General features: G+C 40.5%; 1 protein-coding gene across 6 annotated transcripts in view; it reads left to right on the top strand.

The window, feature by feature from the left end:
- The window catches only part of SLC20A2 (solute carrier family 20 member 2), a 58,026-nt gene that overhangs the window by 11,908 nt on the left and 30,164 nt on the right, over positions 1 to 15,954 (top strand). For 4 of the 6 annotated variants that reach the window (XM_074866939.1, XM_074866938.1, XM_074866937.1 and 1 more), the window contains exon 2: positions 13,221 to 13,769. In XM_074866939.1, the coding sequence (XP_074723040.1) occupies positions 13,481 to 13,769 (289 nt within the window). In that variant the 5' untranslated portion in view covers positions 13,221 to 13,480. Of the gene's footprint in view, positions 1 to 7,162; positions 7,289 to 7,387; positions 7,456 to 13,220; positions 13,770 to 15,954 lie in introns of those variants that run through there. The other 2 variants (XM_074866934.1, XM_074866935.1) reach the window with 2 other exon arrangements.

Below are 15,954 nucleotides of genomic sequence, written 5' to 3'. Positions count from 1 at the left end.
TCAGTTTGTAATTTTTTTCATATTTTAAATATATTTGTCAGTAACTGATGATTGTTTTAAAGTAGATACAGAATGGTCTTCTGCACACCTGAATTTCACATTAGATTAGTGACATCAGTGTATCCCAGATTGAATGTACATAGTGAACAATATATGGTCTATGTTCTAAAGAATGGAAAATACTTTTTGCTTGGTTGAGAAATTTTTAAAACTGGAAAGGGTTATGTTTATTTTAAATCCCTGGTACTTTGGATTTGAAGGAGACAAACTTGTAATATAGCCCAAATTAATTGTAATCTGTTTAGTTATTTGTATTAAATGAAGTGATTCAAAGGTGTTTATGTCTGCTGAAGTTTTAAAGAAAACAAAATCAAATTGTGGGAGATAATTGGTTAAATGCTTGGAGACAGTGTTGATTGAAATATTAAGCCCATTTTGGGAGTAAAGTATTCTACCATTTCAGAGCAACTGTTTTCACATCATTTTATTAATTTGATTTAATTCAATATCTGGTTAATTCAAGGCTGAGGAACTGATTGACAGTTGAAAAAAATGACACAATTAATTTTCCCTTTTAAATTTATGTGTAGAAGAGATGGAAGAGGAAATGACTTCTGTGACTTCAGAAGGTCTCAGTGACCAGAAACAACTAGTTGTTTATTAATTATAGATTATTTGTTTATTTCTTTAAAAGAAAAAAATATTTTATATACTTTTTTCTGAGTATTTAGATTCTTCACAGATGATCCACTTTCTCATTTGTTTTATGGATAACAGTGAGTTTCCTTATCGGTATGACAGAGGTAGACTGTGGTCCCTTCCAAGGCTTGCAAGAAATGTGCTCCACATGTGCTTCCATACTCAGAGGACTCTCTTCATGTGGCGTGGTTGTCATACCTGGCTGCCGTAGATGTAATTTTGTTTACTTTTTTAGGGTTTTTTTTCTCCTTTTTTGCTTGATTTTTTCCGATACTTCAGCGCTCTGGGAATTTGCACCCTGCCTTGGAGTGGTGTGGCTCTTTCAGTGCTTGTATGGAGCAGAGAGGCCTGTGTCAGCACTGCACCACTCCCACTGTCAGGTAGATAATTTTCTGCAAGGGAAATGCATAGGTCTAGAGTCCTCATTCAAGCTGTGGTGGGCATAGCAGGATCCTGGCACGGCTAGCTCTGATTCTTGCCCTTCTCCAGAAAGCCAGGGAAGAGGGAAGGTTCCTCATGGAATCGCCTTTGCTATTCCTCACTTCTCAGCAGCTTCCATGCTACCTTCTTCCTCTGGGCAACTGTCAGGGTGCTGTAATACATCCCTATCATCAGCACAGCTTAGCTATAAACACATTTTTTCAAAGAATGAGACACAGTAGCAACTGGTCCTGTTTGCTGGTACCGTGTACTTAAAGAAATATCTTCTGTACCTTAATGACTTTCTCTTCTCTTTGTAGCCTCTGTGTCAGCAAGCAGAGGAATTTTAGCTGCTCAGGCTCTTGCCACAGACAAATAAGCTCAGCAGTTCACTGGAGGTAATGTGTGTCCTGTTTTCCTGCCCATACCTTTAGGAAGACTCTTTGTGCTCCACCTGGACATGGGCACTGGACTGCTGAAGCACAAATGCTAATGTTACCAGGGTTTGCTCCCAGGCTTGGAAAAGCCTAAATAAAACATGGAGCCATCTCTCCGTGAGCAGTAACTCATCTGAGGGAGGGAGTTCTTGATAACAAGATCACTGACCAAGCCACTATATTGAGCTGGTTTGTAGGTCTGCTTTTCCTGTGATTTTCAGTGCTAATTCTTGCACAGGAGAAGCACTGGAGAGAAACTTTTTCCTCTGCAGAGGATAAAGCCTAGCTTTTCTTGACCTGCTTCACAGGACCGCATGCCCTTAGTAAGTCCTCTTGGAGGTGTTCACTGAGCCAAGTACCTGACTATGGGACATTCTTTGGCATGTTGCATTGGCAATGATTTAATTCCTAGCCAATGTGACAAGTCTGTTGGCCACCTGTTTGCTCCAGCAGCATTGTCAACCTATGGTGAAGCAGCATCCATATTAACTCTGCCTTGTGGGTAGAACTCAAGGTTTTTTGCTTCACCATCATACTTCTCATGTTTCTAGCAGCAAAGGCTACAGGAGATAGGCATTACATGGACTCTGAAGAAGAGAGATCAGCAGCTAGTGGGCTTTGAAGGTGGGGGGGAACAGACCTATTAGTTGACTGATGCCATTCTTTGCATGTTCTCCAGACAGTATTAGTCACAGTCACCAGCTTACTGGTGTAATATTTGGCTTCTATTCCTATGAAATGAAGCCAAGGTCACAGTTTTCGTTGCTGTTTTCACCTTTATATCTTTATTACTTCAATGCTTGTAGGAAAAAAAGGCAGAATTTTCATTGCCACAATGTATTGGCCTCATCTACTTCCACTTACTCCTGTAACCCCAGTCAGCACCTCTGAATGTCATCGTTCCTCCTCTCTTTGGTTATACCCCTGGTCCTTTTCTCCCTTTGGCATTCAGCTAGCTCATTTCAGCAGTGCTTGGTCTTCTGTCCTGCTGGCCACACAGATTTTGGAGGTTGTCAGTGAGAGCCAGCCAGTGTGGTTTGGCATGTTGATAGCTACTCACTCACTCCAGTTCCCTTTGAAGAGAGAGAGTTGCTGGCCTCCGGGGAGCCCCAGCCATCACTTCAGGCTCAATGGGAAAAGACTCCGCAGCGGTTATTCTCTGAAACCCAAACCGAAATGGAAATGGCAGGAATCTGGGGCTTGAGGTGTCAGGTTTCCTTTATCTGAAAAATTTGCATTGTTGACTTTTGGCAGCCACACTCTGGCTTTTTACCAAGGAGATCTTTGCATAAGCCTCTGAATTTGCAAAATGTGTATTTTTGGATTGCCACAGGGCAGTTTCATGGGCAGTTTTTATGTTCTGTGTAAAGGCAGTATAGGTTCGTTAGTAATTGAGGATAATGCTTCCAGAGTTGTCAGCAGTAGCCAGGGCTTTTCAAAATACTTTGCCCATGCTAATGGCTTTCTTCAGATATGGGGCTGGGGAGGGAAAATGATGGATTAAGCTCAGGGAGGCTCTGAGCAGCAGTTCACCCCTCTCCTTGGACTTAGTGTGGACGTAGTATGCTCAGTCTCTGGTGAATCAGCCAGAGTCGTGAGTGATACGAGTCTAGTTCCCGGCATTAACTGGGACAGTGCTTGAATCAGCGCTGGCCAAAGCCTTGCTCCTTCAGAGTGGGTTTGCTGCCTTTGAACTCCTCCTGGCTCGGCATGGGCTTGTGCTGTGGCAAGGGTTGGAGCCACCCTGGCTCTCCCAGGCCACACAACACCCGGAGCCTGTGTCATCCTCTGCGCCAGCCCTAGCCTCTGGCGACTCCAGTTGTGGGTTCCTCCTTTTCATTTTCCCAGGCCTCGCTCGCCTAACAGACAAGTGTGATCTCAAGCAGAGTCATGCTCTGTAACATGGCAGCTCTCCCTGCATGCCTATGCGAGCACAGCCAATTCAGCTCAACCGTGGGGAGTGGAAGTCTCCTGGCTGGGGTGAGATGTCCTCTTTGAGAGCCCTGTGTCTTGCTGGAAAAAGAGATTTGGACGACAGCGTGACACAGTTCAGAGCCATCAAGAAAGCCCATCCAAATGGTTTGCTTCCTCAGAGCAGAGGAGTTGCACCGTCCCTGAATGCCAAGTGACTTTTTAATTTTTACGTCTACCACATTAGACTTTCCAGACAGTCCCTGAGATGTTTTTTTTCTTGCCGTGAAACATGGATGTATCTCCTTCTATTCGGAGATTATTCTGATAGATAACAGAATGTGTTGGAGCTTGCTACCCACTATACAAAAGCTGATATGCTTTTGTAGGTTGGACCTGGCTCTTTCCAGCTTGAACTGTGTTTGTAGCTATCTGCTATATGCAGAGCAGATATTCAGAGTTTTGTTGGTATTTGTTAGGCCCAATGGACTTACCGAAGCACCCAGAAATGGTGCTGTGTTTGGTAGAGCTGTGTTAAATCTCCGTTAGCCTCAAGGACCTCAGGGCTGATTTCGAGGTTAATGATCGGCATGTGGTGGTGTCCTGCTTCAAGTCACCCCTGGTGTAGATGGTCACAGGGGCCTTCAAAACAAGAAAGAAGGGTATTGCAAGAGCAGGATTTCTTTGAGATACTGTGTGATACCTGTGCAGTCATCTGCCACCCATTTTCATTCCTCATTAATTTTATTTTCTTTCTTTATAGATTGAGGGTAAATAAGGGTTCCCAGGCAGGGTCAGGGGCACAAATACTGATAAGTGAAAGAAAAAATCCCCTGTTCCAGCTGCTTATGGCTCCCAATTTTAGAGTACCATCAGGTATGTGAAAGCCCAAAAGCTCCCGTTGCTGGTCAGTAACCTAATTTAATTTGGCACAATGTAACTGGAACAACATCCTGCAGCTTTCAGATATTTTTCTTGTATTTCTGTTTCTGACCAAATGCAGTTTATAGGTATTCAGGTTCCCCTTCTTGCAGGTTTTTATTTTAGAAAATTCTAATCATCTGCCATTATTTTCTACTCAAAATGTAAGTATTTTAAAATAAGTATAATTGCTTTGTGTATAGATATAAAGTAGCCTTCCCATCTGAATGGCAAAAAGGCCTGTTACATTTGATTTAAAAAGTTACATTATGTTGCAAATTAACCTTGTTTTAGTGGTTACTGGTAAATGAGAACCTGGACATCTTTCAGAAAATAGTTGATGTGGAAATGCAAAACAAAGGAAGTTTAAAATTAATTATTTAAATTGGCATGTCCTATTACATTTTTTAAACCAGAATATAAATCTGCCTAGTGTTGGTTTGTTGAATCAAACAAGGATCTCTCAATTGTGGATTTACCAGAATAAATTACAATTAAAAAAAACCCTATGATATCTGATCAAGACTGTGATATATAATATTTATCATTTCTACAAATATTTGATTTGATGGGAACTGAACTGGTGCTGCCATTGCCAAAAGCCAATCCTCATCATTTATTTTGTGGTCATATAAATTTTCCTTTGCCTGCTTCTTTAGTGGTATCGCAAATTGTAACTCTTTTTAATGGTCAACCTATCCTGGCTTGAATTTTCCCATGCCTGAGGTCCACAATGCTGATTTAGCAGAACAAAAACTTTGAAGATATTTCCTTTTCTCTGTGCTGTTTATTATATCCTTTGCTTCGCGTGTAGACCAAGCTCTGAAGCTTAGGTCAATAAGAAACCACCGTTGTGGTCAGGCTGGCTCATGGGAAGTGGCACTGAAATGCTTCCAGTTTGCTGTTCTCTTGGGTCTGAGATGATTCCCACAGGTTGGGGCTGCAACTTCTGACTTTTGAAATCAATGTAGATACCTCCCAAATAATGTGTCTTTTCGATAGTCTTTTTACCTGCATCTGCATGCTGGTGGTGGTTACTCTCGACTGGGTGAATGGTCCTTTAAGGAGAACTAGGGTGGGTTTACCACTTACTTGGACCGTTCGGGTTTGAGCTTTTCCAAGGCCGACATCAACAACTTGTCATCTATGAAGAGAACATGAAATAATATTTTGCGTTCTTTTTTTTAACTTTATAAAGTTAAATAAGTGCTCCAAGAAAGTTTCTGTGTTTGTTTATTCACTGCCTTAAAACCTTGGAATCCAGACCTATAAATACAGGCTGACTTCATGTTTACAATTATGATCGCTCTCATTTGAACTGATTGGCACTACTTGTAAAAAAAAAAAAAAAAAGTATTAAGATAGGTTTAGATCTGCAGGAAAAGATTAATATTCTTTTTGTTAAAATGTGTTGCTTTTGTACATAAGGGAAAACCAGTGTGAAAGTATCAACCTTTCTCACTTTTCTAAAACTAGGAAGCCTGTTTGCCAGTTATTACAAAAGTAAAAGGAAAGACTTTGCAGCCAGACTTAAGAGATGTAGCTTTTCACAAAGTTAGCAGCTATAGTGCAAGCTTAATAGTAGTTGGGTATTGACCTTAAATAAAGAGTCAGCATTTCTTACAAAGAATTGTGGCCTAATACTTATAATTCTCTTTTTTTTTTTTTTGAGGTTTTTAATGTCATTTCTGCATTGCAGATTTCTAGCTGGAGTTTTGCCTTAATTTGTTTTAGAAGATAATGTAGGTTTATTAATCCATGTGAGTTTTCTTAAAAAATGTAAACCACTTTTTAGATATATCAAATGATCCCTGAATATAATCTGCAGCTGAATTTAACCAATTTAGAAAGTTTTTGCCTCCTTGTTAAGAAATATTCAAACTTGAAAAAATAGGTGAAGTAAGAATTATGTTTCCAAGTCTGTGTTTACGGAACTAAATCGATGATTTGGGTTTTCTCAAATGTTTAGGACGCAGAAAATGTGCCGATTTAAGTTTATTGTGTTGGAATATGATGCCATGGCTTTGAGTGACTCAGAATGGAGTAAAACCTAACAGTTAAATTTAAGACATCATTTATTTATAAACCAGTAACGTGTCCAAATAAATTTGCGTCTGTCAGATTTTTAAACTGTGACAATGCAGTTTTGATTTACATTCCTTTTTGCAGAATAAAATAGCTTAATTGCATTATATAGTATTAAAGCAAATATTTTATATAAAGCTAAACTGGGTGCTTTTAGGCAAACATTATTTTTGCCTTGACATACATGCAAAAATGTTTCCCACTTAAAGGAAAGTGGTTGAAGGAATTTGGATTGGGTAATTTAGGTTGAACTGTTGAAAACGAAGTTGCTTGCTTAGGCATTGATCCAGTCAAAACTCGTGCACATCTTTAACTTCTGCAGTCTGCGTAGCCTGTGAGACCTCTACTGACATGGATAAAGTAACAAGCATGCAACATCTTTCCTGAATTGGATGTATGTACCCTACAGTCACATGCACTTGAATTAACTGTGCATTTATGTTTGCTTGCAAAGAGAAGACCTGGGGCTCCTCAGAGAGTACCTGATCGCCCCAAAATGCCCAGCTGGTGGTCAAAAATGAGATTCCTTTCTCATTTATGCCTATGCTTAGGGGGGAAAAAAAAAAAAAAAAAAAAAAAAAAAAAGGAACGTTTTGTTGCTTTTAATATGAGCTTCATTGGATTGGTTTGTCTCACTAGTGCAGTCGTGACGCAGTGTTGTGTTTTATCAGTGCCCACCCCCAGCAGAATTCTTTGCTTAAGAGGAGGCAGATTTTCACCTACTGAATAAGACTCTGGACTCGCATTGATGCTTCTCGGTGTTGTCTTGTGTGTTCTGCTGTGCCGGAGTGAATTTTATCCCCGGACTGCCTGGTGTAAGTTACAACCCTCTTTCTACCCTCTGGAAGTTTGCATGTTCAGATGTGACTGTGCTGAATGATAGGATGTCTATTTTAGACTTCAGCCTGTATTTACAATCAGGAGGGCAAGTCGCTGGAAGAACCTAGCTCCTTTTTCTTTTGAAACAACTTTTAAATATTGGGTGAGTTTTAAAGATTTCTCTGCATGGTTTTCTTTTATAAAACATGTTTTCTATAACCATGAACACTTGTTTTCTCTGAATGGATCATAAAAATCTGTGGTGTTGAATCATAAAAAATGCTTGCTTGTTACAAAGACTTTGTTCAGTTACTGAAGGATCAATTTGTCCTTTAATTAGAGAAAAAAATATTTATCAGCAAAATGACCACAAGGACTTGTTGATACTTTACCTATCTTTCTTGTTTGTAGAGTTGCTGTTTAAATGTAACTGCTGTCTGTGCTTTTAGTGAATGTTTTCAGCAACAGAATCTCATGCTAAATATTTTATATGCATTTTTCACCTTTCAGTGGTGGGAACAGAGGTTGATAGGGACTAAGAAAAGGAAGCATCCTCTGGAAGTTTTGGGAGCTGGCGGTGACAGTCCCTCTGCAATGTTAAACTGGATGGGAGTCCTTGGAAAGCTATCAACTTCAGTCTTGTTTCCATATCAAGTAGTAGCATGAAGTATGCTTAAACACATTGCAAACATGTTAAAATTGGAACTGATTGATACAAAAACTGCTTCTGCAAATGCAGTAATTGATTTTTTTTTTTAAAAAAAAGTAAGTCGGGGTGCTTTTTGTGTACTGGAGCATTAAACTTGCATCATGCTTGGCCTTGTGACAAGTCCTGTGCATGTAATTTAGAGCCATATAGGGATGTTCTTAGTCTTGAACCACTTGAATTAATAACACCTTTAATATCATGAGTGTAGTATTAGTAATTTAAGATAATTTACGAGCCTTGTGGCCCAAACATGAACTGGAAATGATAAGGGCTATTGATGTGTATGATGTTAGTAGCTTTGGTTATAAATCAGGCTTGGTTTCTATGCAGTGCTTTGTTTAGTACCAATAGACTGGAGTGCCAGATCTGGTATGAGTTTATATACATAGGTGGGAAGCCTGACAGATTGGTTTTATATAAAGAACAACATACATTAGAGAGAGATGGAATAACCTCATAGAAGCTGCTGTCTGGTAAGCATTTTAGACAGACTTTTCAGCCACTGGTAACTAGAAGTGAACCTGCCTGTCAGTACAAATTCAGTGCCACTCTCTGTTGTGAAATGTCTGCTGTTTTCAACACTGCGGGGGGAAAGAAATTGTCCTCCCCTGTCTGTCTTGTCATAATGCAGAGTGGAACAGTTGTAAGAGTTATCTTGAGAAATGCTGCACTAGCTGCTGTCTTTTGATTTTTGCTCATACTTGGGCAATAACGAAACAGTTAAAACCAGGACCTCACGAAATCTCTGTCCCGTCCAGAGTAGGAGAAAGTTTTCAACTGCAGCACGGGGCATCTTCTGAGAGCAGAAGAGCTGCATAAAGCATGATTTATATATGGTGTGAGCTGCATACGGGATGATTTATATACCTTTCAATGTTTCATGAGTGCAGTAGGTTCTTCCCTAATTTTCTGCGAAGAGAAGATTAAAGGACATTTATGGGGTCTCTGTTTGTTTTCTTTATGTCACATAGTTGGATTGCTGGTGGGTAATGCACTCTGATTGCTTCCCTAGACTTTGAACTTCGTCCCGAACTTTTATTTAACCATTCGTCTCTGTTGTTAGATGTTTCTGTGTTCTCTTTAGCAGCAATTTGTTTGGCAAAAAAACCCCAACTGACAACTTTGTTTTTCAAATTTCATACTATTTTTTTCACTAAAAACTTGTCTAGGCTTAGAAGTGTACTGTGAGTTGCTTCCAGAAGAGCAGTCTTAGTAAATATCCATACATAAACATGTCCTGAAATGATCTTGTGGTTACCAGGAGATCCTGACTTTTCCCTGAGAATTCACTTGTTGTTCTGCATGAGTCAAGGTGCTTCCATACCTAGGTTTTCTTTTCATCTCTCCCTTAGGGAAGAAATAGCACTTTATGTTGACAGAGATATAACAAGATGTTTAGCTAGCAACAAAATAAAAGTCCAAGGGGGGTGTCTGGATCATCTGCCAGCGAGGCAGAGGGACGTGCTTAGCATTTCCAAAAATCAGATTTTTCTCACTGAAGTGCAAGTTCTGTAAGTTTCTAGGTCCAGTTAAACAGTTAAAAGCTTCAACTTAGACCTCCTAAGTATGACGCTCTAATTATGGATCATAAGAAAACTGCATTAGCTAAAAATCTTGCCTTGACACAAAAATAGCTTCTTACAACTTTAAATTTCATCTCTATGCATTTCCCTTCGCTCTAACATCAGAGATGCGTGCTCCAGCTTCAGGTCCTGCAGCTCCCCGGTGCTAACACAGTTCCTCTGCCCTGCTAATGCCCAAGGGTGAGTTTGCAGCACGGCCACTGCAGTGCAGGCTGGGCTGGTTCAGGAAGAGTTATTTGAAGCATCAATAGGAAAATGAACTTTTCCACCCAGAGTCTGCTGCAGTAGCATAGTGCACCCGACTGCGGAGGCTGTGGTGAAGAAGGAGTATTGCAGGTAAATGAGAGGATTTCCTAGCGTCTAGCAGGTCAGATTGAATTGCATTTGGCATGCATAGAGGTGTGTTGATGAAGCGTAAGTGAGCGCAGGAGAGAAACAGGCCAGTGACTTCCAGCTGTAATGCAGAGAGCTGAAGATCTGTCATTCCCTACTGTACGGCGTTTTTCCAGTTTCTTTTTCATCCCAGTAACAACATGAAATACCACAGGCTCTTGGGTTAGATTAGGTGATGAGGGGCATAGCTCAGCGTGTCTGAGCATGCCAGATGTATTTTGGGCTCTAGAAAGAAGCATGCTACAAGATTTAGTCTGTATTTAGTCACTGGCCTACTTTGCAGGATATTTTGCATTTCTGAAAACTTTCTCAGCAGGGATGTGCGCTTTTTTTTGTCTTTCTCTTTCTTTCTTTAAACGTTAAACATCTCTCACAGTTATTTAAGGTTTAAAGTAGTAACACCTAGTCATGCAAATGCTGCCTGCATGTTAATTTTTAAATGTGCGTTTATTCCCTTTCCTCTTTTCCTTTTGATTTTCATCTTGTTGAAGACAAGGCTTGGCCGTTTCTGTGCTCTGTCTCTTGTGCAAATGCAGTGGATGTCAAGTCAAGCCTCCCAAGTTTTGGAGGAAGCTCTATTTTGAACCTCCACCTTGCATAAAATGACAGGAGGGGTGACTTCTTACTTAAGACATCCTCTTCTCCCAAGGCCGTATATCCCATTTCACAGGGGGGGAAATTATGTAGCTGTGTCTCCAAGCCCTTTGCCAAGAGCCCTGGTGACAGACTTCGGGAGACTGTTTGGCCTTCATGAGGAGTTTTAGGAGCACGCACACACACACACACACACACTTGAAGTCCTAATTTCTTTGGGACCATCTGGAGTGCCTCCCTCCCCCCCCCCCCCCGCCACGGGAAGCTAATAAAGGCAACCTTGTGACTTAGTGGTTTATTTTGGAAGCTGCAGGAACTCACTGTGGCTGGTAAAAGTTGTCCCGTGAACTCTGTTGCAGTGGGAGAATGTCACAATCCCCCTACTCTTCCTTATCCCAGGAACTGGGTCACCACAGTAAATTGGTAGGTTGGTTGATAAGTGGAGAAAAGACAGATCTCTGTTGGGAATAAGGGTCTGCTTTCATCTTGTGAGTCCAAAGGAAACAGGTCTCATATAATCACAATGTCTGCAGAGGCATGCATGGATCTCAGTCAGCTTTGCCCGTTTTCAGGAGAGGAAACTGGGGCACCGAGGTTAACTTTGGCAAAGGTACTGTGTAAATCCATGCAGGATGAAGAATTTAATCGTTAATCTCCAGGATCAAGGAAGGACCCTAGCCCAGCAATTCATCTACCAAATATCTGATATACATAACAGAAAGTTTTTAACAAATAAATTTAATAGAGTTTTGTCTTCCTTCACAGGCAAACAAGTGATAACTCTTAACTGTTTCTTCCAAATATTGTTAGCCTTTTCTGTCTCTGTCAAGTCCTTTTCCACTCAGTGGGCTGAGTAGACATGAATTATAAAAAGGCAACAAGTCTTCAAACATCAAAAATGCACTGGTGCTTCGTTTTCTCATGTTATCTCATAGTATAAAAATCCTTATACAAATGTTTTTAGCTGTTAAGACCTTCTGAGATGTTATTTTAGAGTGTAAGGCATTTAAGGATTGATGTCTGCTCCATGTCTGGAAAAGACTGGAGCAACAGTTGTTCAGCCAGTTTGGAGCCTGGAGAAAGAAAGAGGGATATATTTTCTGCTGACTATGCATATTTAGAGAAAGCATCAATCCTCGACATCAGCTTAAGGGTTTTCTAGGAACACGTATAGATGTGGTATTTTCCTGTTGGTTGTTCTCAAGGATCCAGCATCTCAGAAATATGCAAAATCTCTTCTAATTTTTAATTTTGCCATCATTTCAGAGACCCTTCCTCCTTGCTACCACAGGACCTACATTGCACTGGGGTCATAAAAAAAAAATTAAGCATAATCTTGAAACTGTGAATGTGGGTATATTGTATGAGACTGAAGCAGCTGTGGGGAAACTGAGAGAGAGCAGGAGGTGGGCTCGGGCTTTTCATCTGATATCCCCTGATCTCTTGAAATGCTTCTTAAAACTTGTGGCCAGCAGATAAGATATTTGCTGCTAAATGTTCATTTAACCCCTTGCCATCTCCAAAATGGCACTTTTCTGGAGCCAAACAACATGGATAGCAAAGCAGAGGGTGTCATGGGGTGTCTTTGTGGCGGCTGCTAGCAGAAGAGAAGCAGCCCTCAGAGGAGGCAAATGGTTTCGGCAAATCTGCTTCTAGCTTTTTACCATCTTGACATCAGTGTGGGCCCTGTTGCTCTGCTTAGCAGTCTTTTGATGATGAAGGTTTTAAAGTCTCTTTCTCCGTCCATTTTTTGGTTTGAAAGAACTCTCTCTTTTTTCAGATTAGACTAGGACTAATTAAAATGTAATTCAAAAGACCATCATAAAACTGAAACTATCAAAAGAAATACTAAAAGATATCTGTAACAATGGTTTGAATATAATAACTGTTAGTAATTGGTAACCATATATAGGAAAGAGCAGAGATCTCAACTTTTTAGTTAAACTTTTTTTTATAGACTTATCTAGATCTGTAGGGATACATAGGAATATTGCGATTATTGTGCTGTTTCAGTGTCTGAGAAGCTGTAAAAAAATTGTATTCTTACTGCATGGGATGTGATAACAGCAGTAGGTGAATGCTCTTCAGAGAGCATTCAGAGATGAATGCTCTTCAGAGTATTTTCAGTGGTGTTTCCTAGACAGACATATAGATAAAATCATTTTTCAAAAGAGTGCATCTCTGGCTGCAGCTGATAAAATGTTGAGAGCTCTGCTGAGGTCGGTGGAGCTAGGTGATATACATCAGCTGCGAATCAGGCTGTATGGTATGGTCTATATATTCTACATGTCTTATAATCACTGGGTGCAAAGAGCCAAAAAGAATCCTCCTTCTAGAAAGATGGCTTATCACACTGCTTGCTAAATTCAACACAAACAAAACCCCCAACCTTTCTAAATCTTTTTAAATTGTTCAAAAGATTTTCTCGGTCAGTGATATTGCAAGAAACATATTACTTTGGAGGTGACCTAATTTTAACCTTTTCTGAATTGCTTTATGATTAGAACAGTCACATGCTGAGGTAGGACCCCATTAGTGAGTTTAAATCATCTGTTTACTTCTGAAAACAGGCATTGTTACAGGCTCCGCTGAGTATTCCCTTTCTTTTTTTTTTAATTTTCTTTTTTTTTTTTTTTTTTTCTGTTGCAGGACAGAACATCGCAGTTGTACCAGTTTGGGAGCAAAATATGGAATGTGTTTCACTGCTGACCGAAGGCAGCCAAATGAACAGTATTTATAGTAGTTTGAAAATCAGCAGTTAGCAGTTTCTTCACATTCTAACACTACCCAGCACTTTCCAGAGAGAACTCATTGTTTACAAGAAATCTGCTTTCCAAATCCGTTGGTGCCCTCCAGCCTTGACTATTAACTATTTGCAAAGGGGAAGCTAATCTACGGTTTGGGGAAAAATGGCAATGGATGAGTACCTGTGGATGGTCATTGTGGGTTTTATCATTGCTTTTATTTTAGCCTTTTCAGTTGGTGCAAATGATGTTGCCAATTCTTTCGGAACAGCTGTGGGCTCTGGTGTCGTTACTTTACGCCAGGCTTGCATTTTGGCTTCAGTTTTTGAAACTACTGGCTCAGTATTACTGGGAGCAAAAGTAGGAGAAACAATTCGGAAAGGTATCATTGATGTCAACCTGTACAACAACACTGTCCCACTGCTGATGGCAGGAGAAGTGAGTGCAATGGTTGGTAAGTAATGCTTTCCTATTCCAAGTAACGTTCGTTGGGTATTTGTCATCCTGTTTGTTGTGAATACTGTTAATTAAGTCTTTCCATCTTCTGGACTTGCATGTCTGGTTTTGTGTGAATGCAGGGGCCTGTATTCCCTTTTTAGTCTCCTATGGTTTTAAAATGCTTCTAATCATTTACAATTTTCAATGGTTCAGCCATTTAACTAACAGGAAAAAAAAAACGTTTAACATAATGGATCATATATATGTATTTCTACGGTACTGAAAAAATTATTTTGGAGATTTTTATGATGGTAAATGGAAAATAGGTAAGCGTGGCATTTGTGACTCTACAGAAGATCCTACAGAAATAGTAGTTTGCAAGCAATACGTATGAGAAGGAATTACCTACATTTAAAAATTACAGAAACTCAAAACATATTTGCTTAAACTGATTGTCTAGATGAGTGATTGCAATTAATCATGCATTTCATCCTCACCCATGGCAAAACTAAAGGAGCAGTAAAGATAGATGGTCACACATTTAAGGTCTTTTCAATTTTTCTGACTCAAACTGACAGCGGTTCAGCATACCTTAGAGTCTGCTCTCTGTGCTTTTGTTAAATTAATCTCTGTTTAGAACAAATAGCATATTCTGAGGTATGTAACATTAAGCCACAGTATTTACTCTTTGTTTATATGCAAGAGGCTTTGTGAGCTTTCAGAGAGCTCCCTCAAGGATCAATAGCAAACCTGCTTTGAAAGGGCAGGAGACAGCAGGCAGGAAACCCTTTCCCTGTGGGAGAGGCAGCCCAGGCAAGGGGCCAGCCTGCCCATCCCACTGTCACTTCTTCAGTCTGGCAGGTCTGTGGCATCTCATGGCAGGGCAATGTTATTTATATGAACATTGCAGCATCCTCTGTTTGAAAGGTATGCTCCACTCAAAGATTTTCTTCCTTAAACCTCCTTAAACCTAACCTAAATATTAATTCTGCCTACTGCCTCTAACCTCCCCACGGTTTTCAGACAGGACCTGCACGTGAGATAGGTGAATCTGTGCAGAGATCTACTACATGCAGTTATTTTCCCATTTCTTTGGGGAAATTTTTTTAAAAAAATTTAATGGACATTGAGTACCAGTTTCTGTATTTGTCTGAGGTGGCTTTGTGTGCTTGAGAGCAGGGAGGTGGTTCCCTTGGGCTTATGCTGCTCCTGAGCCTCCTGAAGGTTGGCCACCTTCCCCTGCCCAAGGCGAAGAGGGGTTGGTTAGTGAGAAATCGCTGCTGGGACCGCAGCCGCTTCCCCAGACAAACCCTCTGTGAGGCTGCCAACTTAAACCACATCAAATGCTCTTGGGCACCCCTCATCACTTCCTCTTTCCTGATGTCTTGCAAGGTCAGCTGCAGATTTCTGGTCTTTCCCTCAAGCTGTAGGGTGGCTTCTTAGTACCACTCCACTTGCATCATTTAACCTTCTGCTTCCTGAGATAGCAACATCATTTCCCATGGGCATGTGCCTGGGAGCAGCGTACACCATCTGAAATGTAAGTGACCTGCATCTTCTGACCTTCACATTCTTGATACTCAAGTCCCTGTTGAAGGAAGGGTCCTTTTCCTTTTCTGTATCTATTTCTGGCATCCTGATCCTGGCCAGGCAAAGTTTAAAGTCTCAGATGCCCCCTGTGGAGGCAACTGGCCAGAAGCTCAAAGAAAACAACTTATTTGCATGCATATTTACATAAGCCTGTGTGAACTTCATGACCAGTTGCATTCCCTTCCTCCAGTAAGGGCATTAAGAAGAAATTCCACATTTTAAATCTTAGAATTAATCACAAGATACAAACTGCAGATTTCAATTTTTTTCCCCCTCAAATCCATCTCCAGCTTTTCTCTGGATGTATGATATTTTTTTCTGTGTTTTCTCTGAGCCTTCCTGAATGTTTTCTTTTCGTCTTTCTGTTTTTGCTCTGCATTTTCCTCCCCGTTCTCTCATGCCTCATGATCATGTTTTTGCGAATGGACTTAGCTTCTGAATTTTGATGAGGCTTAAATGAGTCAACAGTCTGGGAGAGACCAAAAGTTGCTGTATCCTCTTTCCAGATGTTGGTGGAAGATCCTTTGATGCTTGCAGCAAACAGCAGATGGTGATTTTCAGGGCAACCTTCTCTCCTAAGAGAAAAAGAAGCAGGGAGCAATAGGATTAAA

The sequence above is a fragment of the Strix uralensis genome, chromosome 4, assembly GCF_047716275.1.
Source record: "Strix uralensis isolate ZFMK-TIS-50842 chromosome 4, bStrUra1, whole genome shotgun sequence".
Taxonomy (NCBI): Eukaryota; Metazoa; Chordata; class Aves; order Strigiformes; family Strigidae; genus Strix; species Strix uralensis.
This window is presented reverse-complemented; position numbering and strand designations above follow the sequence as displayed.